General features: G+C 28.1%; 1 protein-coding gene across 4 annotated transcripts in view; it reads left to right on the top strand.

Annotated features, from left to right (window-relative positions):
* The window catches only part of LOC107447724 (uncharacterized), a 41,577-nt gene extending 29,289 nt beyond the window's left edge, over positions 1-12,288 (top strand). For 2 of the 4 annotated variants that reach the window (XM_016062725.4, XM_071177572.2), the window contains 4 exons: positions 4,363-4,605; positions 6,052-6,891; positions 9,844-10,015; positions 10,849-12,288. In XM_016062725.4, the coding sequence (XP_015918211.1) occupies positions 6,052-6,891; positions 9,844-10,015; positions 10,849-11,513 (1,677 nt within the window). In that variant the 5' untranslated portion in view covers positions 4,363-4,605 and the 3' untranslated portion in view covers positions 11,514-12,288. Of the gene's footprint in view, positions 1-4,179; positions 4,275-4,362; positions 4,606-4,633; positions 5,120-6,051; positions 6,892-9,843; positions 10,016-10,848 lie in introns of those variants that run through there. The other 2 variants (XM_071177573.2, XM_016062724.4) reach the window with 2 other exon arrangements.
* Positions 12,289-12,805: the final 517 nt, after the last annotated feature.

Here is a 12,805-nt window from a genome sequence, read left to right as displayed (position 1 = left end):
CAGTCTAACCTCAAGAAAAGAAATACTATTTAATCCTTACTTCCCAATACACATGAACTGATTGTCTTAAGTTATTTCTTTATATAATTTCTTGTGTTTCAGTATTCAGTTGTTGATAGGTTGATCGGACTAATAATTGAGAAGTTCAACATGCTTAAAAGGTTTTCATTATCTGAATGATGCCAAACTAAGCAATTTTATAATTTGTCTGATATACAAATATATTTGGCAGTCTTAAAATTAAGCCAATCAATTTAATTCTTTTTTTCTTTTGCATTTTTAAAAAAATTATTCCAAGAGAATTAGCGAAATATCGAGTCATGCTTTTTATACAAATTGTAAAATAAATAAATTAATTAAATAAAATATGTAAATTTTTTTAGTATTTTTTAAAATTTCTATTTGATATAAACTTAATCTCAGTCCCATTCGTAAGTATACATTTGATTGTTTCAAGAAAAACTACGGTGGTAAAATACTCCTATATCAACTGCAGAAAAGGCTGCATTAAAATTATCAAAGCTAAGTCATGCTAGAAAACAAAAAATAAATAGTTTAATGTTTCAACATACAGTAAAGAACCGTTTATTCATCGTTTAAGGGAGTCTACGTTTAAATGAATAGATGCATAAATGAAAATTAAGCAAATAGAAATTCAACGTAGAAATAATAATTTTGATAAAGTAATAGCATTGTTAATTAGACTCTTAAAATAATTGATATCGATGATATAGGTATTAGTAATTAAAATTTAAAACAAAGCATTTGTCACAAAATGAAAAATAAAATCACATCTTTAATCATCCCACACTTTTTTTCATCTTGAGTGCTACAATATTTTTAATACAGGACATTTAAGATTTTAAATAAAAATCGTAGAGGGAAACAAAAGCTTTTTAGAGCCTCACTGAAGCCAGTGGCGGATCCAGCGGGGGGTCATGACCCCCTCCCCCCAAAATTGAAAGAAAAAAAAAATTTTTTTAATAGTTTACAAAATAAATAAAATACTTTAAAAATTATTTAAGGGGGCATATACACCTTAGTAGGTCGGAAAAAAATCGAATTTTTTTTCCATCTAATTATGTTCTTCACTGTTTCAATAATCATAATCCAAAAGATTGAAACGAAATTCGTCATAGTTTCATTATAAACTTTAATAATGTTGAAGCGAGCGCTCCAACAGGTTTAACCAAAGATAGTATAAAGGTGAAGATGGGAAACTTGCGAAACTCGTAACTAAAATCTGGCACCATGCTTGAATTATTAATACTTGAATTATTTATGTATTGTTCTATTGTTCATTATGAAAAAAATAAATGAGAAGACTAGCATTAAGAACCCCAGTTTAATTTTTTTTTTCAAAAAAAATATTTAAAAAAATTTTTTTACTAAAAATATTAATTGTTGGGGGGGGGGGTCTGAGTTTATGATTCCCCCCCGGTAAAATTTCTGCATCGGCCCCTGACTGAAGCATTCATTTAATTTCTTGAATTAATGAGAGGAAATTTTTTTTAAAACCAATAACCTGTAATTTATATATATATATTTTTTTCTTCCATTTTAAAAAAAAAAAAACTCTTTTAATACTTTCTAAATTAAGAATGAGCTGGTATTGAAACGTATAAACATGCTTTACTATATTCAGGCTGTATAAATACTTTGAACGAAAGAATGAGTTGATTGGATTCAAAAATTACTAGACGAACTCAGCATGCTTCAAATAGAAATGTGATGGAAGTAAATGTGCAAACAATTTTTATGTGAGGTAGTTAAATATTTCAGTAGATAAACTATGGTTATTTGCTTGATAATATTAAAAAGCGAAGCGGGTTTTCGACTTTTCCCGAGCCCTACGTAGAGCACGTCATATATTTTTTATAACCGTCGTTGAACAACAAATCCAATTTTGAATTTACGACTAACAAAGCTCAACTTCATAGCTTTGTAATTTTGAACCCAATCCAGAAGACAAGGGAAGTTCTGGATAAAATATTTCGAGGAATTTGTCTTCTTGGAGGACTTCTTGATGAAACTAACCCTTATTTGCGTTTCATGGTGAGAAAAACCACGAAAATCTCACACGGTTAACCTGACGGCAAGGGTACTCTAACCCATGATCTGTCAACCACTGAGGATATTTTAAGTCAGCATTGTGGTTGGTGCGAACCTGGTATGGAATTCGTATCGACCACCTACCGCTGGGAATGTTATTTATTTATATATATATATATATATATATATATATATATATATATATATATATATATATATATATATATATATTATATACTACTATATTTAACTACTATATTAACTACTATATTTTTGGCGACAGCGAAATCTCTTAGAATATAATTCATACTTTTCTTGATAACTACTATTAGAATTATAAGACAAGTAAATTGTATGAATATTGGTTTTTTACTGTTCAAATACTTAATACTTCTGTATATAATTAAAGTGTTTAAATTTCGAATTCATATGTGAACACTTTATTTTGTCTGCAATTGTTACATTTTACATTTATTTGCGTTAAGTTGATCACAAAAATAATAGAGATGTCGATCGAAAATATAGTGGAATCTAAAATTAAAAATTATCGAATCATTAAATTAAAATGGAATTATGTTATGACTGATATTTATTTTTAACAATTTTTTGTTGTTTTGTTTTTCATTATTTGAGGACTGTATTTGTGAGTAAATTAAGAAGTTGATATTTTCTTAAATAAAGAAGAAAAAGCGGTAGTGAAAGTAAAATAAAACGTAATTGAAATTTTTAAGGTAAATTAAAAAATTTTAAAAGTTTAGGAAGATGTATATTTATCGCAAATTTACTAAAAAAGATTTTTGCAAACCAATAAAATGATTACAGTTATATCCTTTCCGGCATATGTGTTTGAGTAAGTATAATATTTAAACTTAAGTATAAAGTGACGTTTTCATCAATACAATAACGTATTAATAAGATTAATTTCCTTTAATTTAAAAAACAATACATTTTACTAATTACTATTGCTGTAATAGGCTGTAAATTCTAATTCGCGGGAATAGCACATAATAAGAATACAATGAATGGGAATGAAAAGAAGCTGAAAACGAAAACGTGACTAAGGGCAAGAGGGCAATCGTTCTCAGCGCCATCTGTTGTAAGTAAAAAGTAATACGAGATTATCACCGTCATTATTACAAAGCAAGAAATATATTAGTGATTTGAAATGTTTTTTATTATTTATAATAACAATTGTATGAAAAGTAGCAAATATACTCCTTGGGATATCTCTTTATATAATTTGTAACAAAGAAGGAAAAATAAAAATACTATCATATTATTTGCAATACTATTATATACAACACTATATGATAATTTTAAATAAAAAGACACCATTCACTAAAATCCTCCAAAAATATTTTTTAAGAGTAGGAGACTATTAAGGAAAATTTAGATGATTACATGTTTATTCCGTTTTATATTTTGTAGATCCGATACCATACTTTTTATCTAAATTAAAAATAATATTAAAATAGTGAGAAAAAGAGTAAAAGAATTATTATATCTGAAAATATGTAATTCCAGTTTAGATTAGCTGTTTTCCACCATAAAAAATTATTTTTCTAACAAAAAGTCTAAGCGGGGATTTTGTTGAGAAGTTTTTTAAATTAGCACTTCAAAGAGCTTAGCCTAAGAATCAAATAATAATATTTACAATCGAAAAATGTGTAAATATATGTTCTTTCCTTTCCGTTATGTTAAAAGCAATTCTTAATTGATCGGTTCTAAGAAAAACATCGCATTGTAATAAATAGTAATTTTTTGCATTATGTACCAATTTTATATTCTCCTTGTGTATATCTCATTCGATTATTTTATTTTCATGCTCATTAAGAGAATGAAATAGATTCAGTTAAAAGTAATTGAAATCTATAATGTTAATTATAAGCAAAATTCTAATAATAAAAAATTATTAAATTTTTTCTCGAAGAATACAATTATTCATACATTATCGACAATAATTTGCTCGAAACCTATTACCGAAAGAGGAGATGTCTAACATTTGCGACGAAAAGGTTCACTTTCGATTTCCCATTTTCTTTTTCACTGCTCCTCTCTCAGCTACTCCATATACCGGTTTTACTACGTTTTTACGGCATAAAGCAGCATGGACGCTTTCGTCATTCCAATGTGGGTCTCACAATTGGATAAGAAATTAAGCTCCGCCCTTCAGTTTCCCGCCAACCTCAGCCTTTTTACAGTTCTTTCTTCCGCAATAATTAGTAAAGAATAATTTCTAATTAATTTCTTTTAGTAAAATCATAGAAATCTATATAAATCATTTAATATCGATTTTTTAATATATTTCAGTTAGAACATTCCGTAAATTCTTAGAAAGAATCAAAAGCCGATCCATGCTGTCATTGGCGGAAGGATACAAGAATGAGGATTGCAGCATGTTGCCGGCATTTCGCTAGCTCTGACACGACAGTAATACTCTTGTAGTCGGTAGTAGTGGAAGTGTAATGATCTTAGTCTCCTCAAGTCTGATGGTCATAACTCAATAAATTCTTCCTCTACTGGATATTATTGCAAGCTTTACAAAGCTTAAAAGTAAGTCTACTATAGTGTCTCATTTAATACTGTAGTTCAGCAACTTAAGATTTTACATATGGCTTACTAATAATCTTAGTTGCGCATTAAATATTATATTATATAAGTACACTTGTATGCTAGAATTTCACCAAGATATATTTCTTAAATATAAAAAAATATTTTGCGAACTTTTTCATTGTAAAATTGCTTGTTTAATTTATTGTTTAACAGCTATGAAAATTAGGTTGCGCTTTCAATTGCGTAACTTACAGCAAGTGTTAATTTTTTCCGCGAAATCCGCATTTGGTGAATGGAGAAAGCCACGTTTCAGTGGGGCGTTTCTTTCATGTGGCGATCTCTCTCCGCCGCCAAGCACTTGTCTTGGAATATTATTCTACGCGATATTTTCGCCAGGTGGGAGACTGTCGAAATACCATCTGAAATAATTGTGATCTGCGCAAGCCGGCCGGCATTTTTTTTCTTGTGGTTTTCGTTTTTTAGCCGGCGTTTTCTTCCATGCAACTTATTCAGGGTAAGGGAATTTTAATAAAGCAAATAAACTTGTTTATTGAAAAAAGTAGTATGTTATATTTTTCGGCGGTTTTGTCTCTTATTTTATTTATTGTTGAACTTTTAATTTTAAATAGAATTATTTTTTTTAAATTTTAATGAAAAAGATTAATACTCTCAAAATTCTATTATTGGTAATCTATTGGAATATTTATAATTTATTTCCTTTATTTAAATTAATAGTTCGTCCAGAAATTGCACTTTAATGACTTTGACTTCGCTTAACATAATGTTTTTATAAATTTTGATTTGATGTAATAGTAATCTTAAGTCGCAGTTTGTAGTAATCTGATCTATTCATATTTTTACGTATTAGTAATTTGAGGCAGCGAATTAGTAAAATATTTTAGCTAGGTGGATCATATTAAATAGCACTTTTCCTTAAAATCTTTACAATTACAATTAATTAAATCTTTACAATTACAATTAATTAAATCTTTACAATTACAATTAATTAAATCTTTACAATTACAATTAATTAAATCTTTACAATTACAATTAATTAAATCTTTACAATTACAATTAATTAAATCTTTACAATTACAATTAATTAAATCTTTACAATTACAATTAATTAAATCTTTACAATTACAATTAATTAAATCTTTACAATTACAATTAATTAAATCTTTACAATTACAATTAATTAAATCTTTACAATTACAATTAATTAAATCTTTACAATTACAATTAATTAAATCTTTACAATTAATTAAATCTTCACAATTAAAATTAATTGAATCTTTACAATTATTTAAATCTTGACCATTACACAGCTACAATTTATCTAAAATAGAATTTTTAATTATGATTTCCAACTTTACAATTTGAATTTATTTTTTCTGTTGGTGACTATGATTATAAGATCTTAATGGGGATTTTTGTTTTCTTTAGATGATTTCCATAGACTCTATTGAAAGTCTTGATCGATGGGTCGAGAAGGCTGATGTATCGGATTATAAATGTTCCGCTTTAGAGGATCTTTCCACCTTCAGCTCCTTTAACCTCGACTTTCTCTTTGGATCTTCATCTGATAATTCAGATTCTGGTGATTTTTACCCTCCAATGGATCTGGATATTGATTTTAATGATATGGAATTGGAGAAAAATTCCTATGACTTCTCAAAATATTGCTCCAGCCCTGTGAAATCGGAGGTTTCAAAAGATCTCGGCAATCCTTACGGTTTTGCATCAGTCAGCCCTTCGAAATTGGGCATTCCATATATATTGGATGATTACTTCATTGATCTGAATAAATCCTTTTCCGATCAAGATTCTAATTCTCCAATTGCTGGCTCTCCAGTTGCTAATTCTCCTGTAACGAATTCTCCAATTGCTGAGAAGCAAAGTGCTCCGCTATCTCCAGATTCTGGATTTGAACAAGATTGTCTGAATTCATCTTTTGATGAGTATACTAATGTGTTCACTCTTATGGAGCAAGATAAAGATGTTGATGGTATGTGTGAACCTATAAAATTGAACACAGACACAGATATCGATAAATATCTTGACTATGTGATACACGCTAATAAAAACAGTGACACTGATGATGAAATCTACAATAAAGGTACTTTGGCTACCATCAGGTTATCTGATATTATAGACAGTGATTGCATGTTCAGAGATGGAAGTAATAAAGTTAATATAAAACCAGAAGGTTATCTAAATGGATTTCAACGAACTAGAAATGACTCTATTGCCAGTGATCATTGGTTAAATGAAACACTGCAATCGGTGAGTTTCCTTACATTTTTTACCTGTGTAGTTGTATCTTACCTGTCAAATATTATTTTATCTATTTAATGGGTTTGAACCAGTGTGAACCTATCATTAAATGTTAGTTTTTAAACACCTAAGAAGTTAAGAATAAAAAAAATTTCTGAGTCAACCTATTATAAGATATTCAATTTTTGATGAGCCTGATATTAATAGTGAATAGCTTTTTCACTCTCAGTATGAAGTATTGTGAGGCAGAATTACTGTCTTTGGGTCACATTCTACTCAGGTTTGTCAGTAATAACATTATCAAAAGTTTGTCAGTATAAACAAGTTAAAACAGTAATTTCCATTTATGAGTGCCAGTTTTCAGTCCTGGGTAACTACCTCAAATAATAATCAATAGACTAAATTCCACCATTGCCATTTGTTTTTTAATTAAATTATCTTTTTATTTTCATTAAAAAATGTAATGAAAGAATGCTGTCTGGAATTTTAATTATTTTGCTTTTGTCAGCCTTGCTAAATCTTATTCTTAACATCCTGATAAATGGGATTCATTGATCATATATAGTCATCTGCTTTATTTAACTAAATTCGTACTATTGCTGAATCTAAATCTGTTTACTTGCGTTTGCTGTTTCCCTCTTACATATTGACATGCTGGCCTAAATTAAATCAAGATTTTTTGAGAGAAATGACACTAGGGAAAGAGTAATGGCGTGAGTGATAGAGAAATGAAGAGAAAAGTTAGTGGTTCAGGGATGGGTCTAAAATGATAGGCAAGGTTTGTTGTTATTTTTGTTTTGTTTGCTAAAAAAATAAAATAGAGAGAAAATATAAAAGTTTTTTTAAGAAAAAAAGAACCAATTTAATATGTAGGCTATTATCAAGAAAAAGTAAATTTGTCAGTGTATAAATTTCTGCAAATTCAAGTAAACAGTGCTAGCCAGTATTAATTGGACCGAAAATAAGTTCTGTCTTGGTCTATGGTTTTATGTGAGGCGATTATTTATTTTTGAAAACTGACTTGCTTTCACCTGTTTTAAAACAGAAGTTATCATTCATAGTTAGCAGGATTCTTTGCTCTTGCTGGTGCCTGGAAATATTTATTTGCATGAATTTCTAAATTAGATTTTGTGTTAAGTTGCAATAAATTTTACCTCCATTACTATTTTAAGTAAATATGTAGAACCTGATTATCGGGCTATGAATTTTATAAGTGCGGAAGAAATAAAAACTGACATTAAATGTTATTCTGTTTTTACTTAATATTGTCTTCAGTTAATACATCTAGATTTTTATTACATATTACTTTATAAGGTTCTTAACATAAAGTGAGGTATTTATGCCCACTTAATTGTAATTTAGGGAAGTTGTACCACATTAATTGTGTTGGAAAAAATGCTCGTGTCAATTACTATGAATGATGCCTTATTGGTAAGGAGTTGGTGGGAATGAGCTTCCCTTGTGTATATTTTTGCATAATTGGAATGTTAGGAATTAATGTAAAATAGTATGTACATGTCAAAAGCTCTATGATGCTTAGCACTATCAAATTCACGGAATGTTTGATATATTATGACAAAAATTTGAACTTGTGCAGCGGCAGTAAAATCGGTCATTCGTTGTTTGTGAAATACGAATGAGATATGTATAAAGTAACTCAAATTAACCTTTAAAAAAAACTTATTTTTTGTACATTATAATTTTCAGTTTTCGCATCATATTTTCTTTACATATGAATGTTTACTTAAAATTACAATGTTTAATTACAATAAGTATGTTTAATTATAAAATGAGGGGTGACTAATAGCTCCTTAATTTGAGGGCAAATGTATCAATCGTATCCAGAGCGAAGATCGTTAAATATTTTTAATTAGAAAATTTTCTGCGCATTTTAGAAATTTACGATAAGTATCTGAAAGTGTCAAACTTTTTCTTTATTTCTTCCAGAATTCATGTAAGCATTGCATTATCTTCAAAGTGTGATCAGTCCTAAAGCATTTCCAGTAGTCTCTAAGCTTATTTACAATATGAAATATCATTTGAGTTCATATCATATATATGTCCTTACTCTTGAAACAAATAATTTTTTAGTGAATATTAACTCACCAATTATAATGGGATTTTCTTGGCTGTTTCTTTTACTGAAATTTTAAAGTAAATCATCATTATAAAAGTGCAAATTTAACAGAAACAGATAAGTTTGAGATTTAATTAATTTTAATAATAAAAGAAATTTGTACAAATGACACTATAAATTATTAAGGGACTACATATAAAATTCATTGTTGGATTTTTTGTTGATTACTAGTTGGTTTTTACTAGTACTGATTTGATTATTACTTGGATTTTTTGGCTAAGATAAATCTTATCCAAATATCCCATCTTAAATATAATTGATGTACCTGACACTTGTCTTAATTTATAGCAAGCAGAATATAAATAAATATATACATTACTTGGAAGGGCTATATAGAACTTTCATTAATAAGTATATTTTATGTCGTATGTACACCAATGCCAAATAGTTTTTCGTCCAACTTGTATTATTAATTTCTAATACTACAGGGGTGGTAAAAAGCAATTCTAGTCTGTGTAAATTTACACCGGTGTATGGTGGATATTGAAATGTTAATAGAATGAATTTATGTTGCAATGCAAAGACAGTGTTATGTCACACATAATGAAATATGTTATTTTGTGACAAGACGGGACAAAAACATAAGTTAAAAACTTGAATAGTATGCCATTGTTTCACATCGATTGCTTATCTTGATTGCTTCATCATTTTCTGGTGTTCTCAAGCCAACAAACCACTGTTAAGTTAAAAGATTTTTAGATATATTTTTCTAAGAGTTCAGTTTATTCTGTTTGAATCTAATCTAGCCTTATGTCATTTAAAATTTTTAAGATGTTATGGAATTGGCTTTTTATCTCTAATTTTTTTTTAAAAAAATTTTTTAGATTCCAAATGATGAAGACTTCAGTGCATTGTGTGCAGGTCTAGTGCTACAGCCTGTGAAGAAAGAGGGCAAAAAGCTAAGCATTAAAGAGGAAGTCTGTGACGATAATCTATTTGTTTTGCGAAATGATTCCAAGACTATTCAAGTAGAACACAGCTACCATAAAAAACTTAGTAAGTTTTGTCGTTGAACATATCAGTATTATGAGTCTTTATTAAGATACACATACAGCTCACTTTATATACAAATACAATAGATATGGCAAATGTCTAAGATTTTTACTATAATTTCATACTCACCAGGTGCAAGTAAATACAATTTTTATTTTCTTAAGGTGACTGATCTTATAAAAATAAACTAATAACTAAATAAAATAGCGGAATTTACTTTAATCGCCAAGCATTTTGGAAAAGTACCATTCTACTCTTTAAATGAAGTTTCAGTTACGAAATAATCTTTTACATCTGCGTGGCTGTCAACTCTGTTGGATATTCCAGTAGACTACTGGATTTTGCCAGTTTCTTCTGGTCTACTGGTTTTATTCAAATTCTCCTAGTTTTTGTATAATTTAGAAAATTCCCTAAAATTGTGTAAGTTTCCTTAAAAAATCCCTTTTGAAATAAAATTTTTGTACAAATTATTGCTTGTCTTACTAATACGTATTGAAGTGAACTTCATTTATAGAAAACAGTACAAAACTTTTTTTTGTTCTGAAATGTTCAGTTTATTTCTACTCAGAATTCCCTTTTTAAATTAATGGAGAAGAAATCTTATTATCTATCCTGAATTAAATGCCTATTAATATGCGAAATTATGAGTAAAAATAATGCGTTTAAAGCCTGATTTATGTCAATCATAACTGAAAAATATTGCTGTTTTTCTATTACTATTAGAACATAAATTTTCTACAGCTGCGGGAAAGTATAGACAGTTAACTTAGAAGTGTGATTTTCATGTTTTAAATTAATCTTATTTGAGATATTTAAAATTTGATCTCTACTTCTAGGTGTTGTTGAAAGTGAGGAAGAGGATGAAGAACCAGTTAAGAAAAGAAAACGAAATGAGATTGATGAAGATTTCAGCCCTTACCAAAAACCAAAGCGTAGGGCTGGTCGACCTCGGACTAATTTCTCAAAAGTAGATACACCAAAAACGCAAAGGTATAAATTGCAAAAAACAAAATCTTCTAAAAGAACTTCACAAGCCTCTAAAAGACTTAAAAGTTGTTCCACAGTTCCTTTTGATAGACGAGAACAGCATAATCAAGCTGAACGTGAAAGGAGAGATATGCTAAAAAAGAATTTGGACATTGTCGAAGATGCAACACCAGACCACGTTCTTCAATTGACTCAGTTAGCTCTTCAGTCTGAAAAAACTAGTAAATCAGATGAATTTGAGAACAATGAAAATAATTTCACTGTTGATGTCCTTAAAAAACTTGATGAATTAGTAAAAAAAGAACCTGTATGTCATAGGCCTAAGTACAAAAAAGCATCTCGGAATTCTAAAATGGTTGTTCTTTTAGGTTCCACTTTTTATATTGGTAGTCTAGAAAAAGAACTTAAAGCAAAAGAAAGTCGCTTAGCTCAACTAAAAAAGCAATATGAAGAATGTTTAAAAAGGTTGAATCCATCTAAAGTTAGTAGTAAAAAAGTAAGAAGAAACTATTAATAGAACTTATTTATAAGATAAGTAGTAAATTTGTTCACATTTCCTGATCTTTAATCTTTCCAAATTATTCGTTTTATGTGCAAGCTTAATAAGTTTCTATTAGTTTCAGTAAAATATTTTATTTCAATTAATGTCAATTATATGATCTTCAAATGTTTGTACTTAATATTTTCCCATTCTGTAAATACTATTGAATATTTTGTATAATGGCTGTACATAGTACAAATTTGCATTTTTTTTTATCAATTATTCTAGGTCAACTAAAAAGTATTTATAATGTTTTGATTAAATGTAACTATAATTATGCTTGTTTTTTATGGAATTTTTTTTTGTTTTAAATTACATTTAAAATCCTGTAATGGTTGCTTAATATTTACTCTTCTGTGAATCAAGTTATAATCATTCTGTATATTATGTAAATTACTTTCATGTTGTAAATTTTGCCATCTCATTTTTATATATTCAAGAGTTTTTAGTAATGATTAAATTTTTTATTACTTTACATTTGTATTTCCTCATTTTTTTTCAGAATTATTTTTTCAAGTTGTTAAAAAAATTAATAATTGCTGTTATTTATGCTAATGGTTTAATTGAAGTATCCAGCTTTTGAAGTTATAGTGGGTCTTAGTTGCATTACCTAAATTATGTTTTATTTTTTTAAAAAGTCAAAATTGGTGTGTTTGAGCATTTTAATATTTTATTTGTTTTAGCTAATTAAGCTGATTTTTCTAAATGAAAGTTAATTTAACATTTAAATAAAATGGTATCTAAAGCATTGTATTTATTATTTTCATCATGCTAATAGTACAATTCTCTTAATCTTTCGTCACATTGCTAATTTCAGAATTTCCTACTTCCTTGGCATTAGTACTAGCTGTTTTTTTTAAAACAGTTCATAATTCTGTTTTCATACAAATTTCCTTTAAATTATATTAGCTGTATTATCGAAGTAAACATCTATGGAAGTAATCACGCTTCACGTTAATTCGCTTTGTAGTTTGTCCCTAAGTCTCTATTTCGCTTGGCTGAGAATATCTAAAAAATTTCCAAGTGTTAAAAAGACTTTATTACAGTTAAATAAGAAAGAAAAAAAACTAAGAAAAATTCGTAGTAATTTTTTTAAAACTATATTTACATTTGAATGAAGTGTTTTCTGTCCTGAGCCAATTACATTCAATATACTTGGTTTTAGGTTGCCTAAGTTATAGGGAATTGCCAATAAAACTTCATTTATCACATATCCTCAGTTTTAGTTACCCAATACATTAACAGAATATTAAAAGCCACTCTTA

This window comes from Parasteatoda tepidariorum, chromosome 2, assembly GCF_982258835.1.
Source record: "Parasteatoda tepidariorum strain Cologne lab strain chromosome 2, Ptep-v5.0, whole genome shotgun sequence".
Lineage (NCBI taxonomy): Eukaryota > Metazoa > Arthropoda > Arachnida > Araneae > Theridiidae > Parasteatoda > Parasteatoda tepidariorum.
Note: the sequence above shows the minus strand (reverse complement) of the source record. Positions and strands in the feature narration are given on the sequence as shown.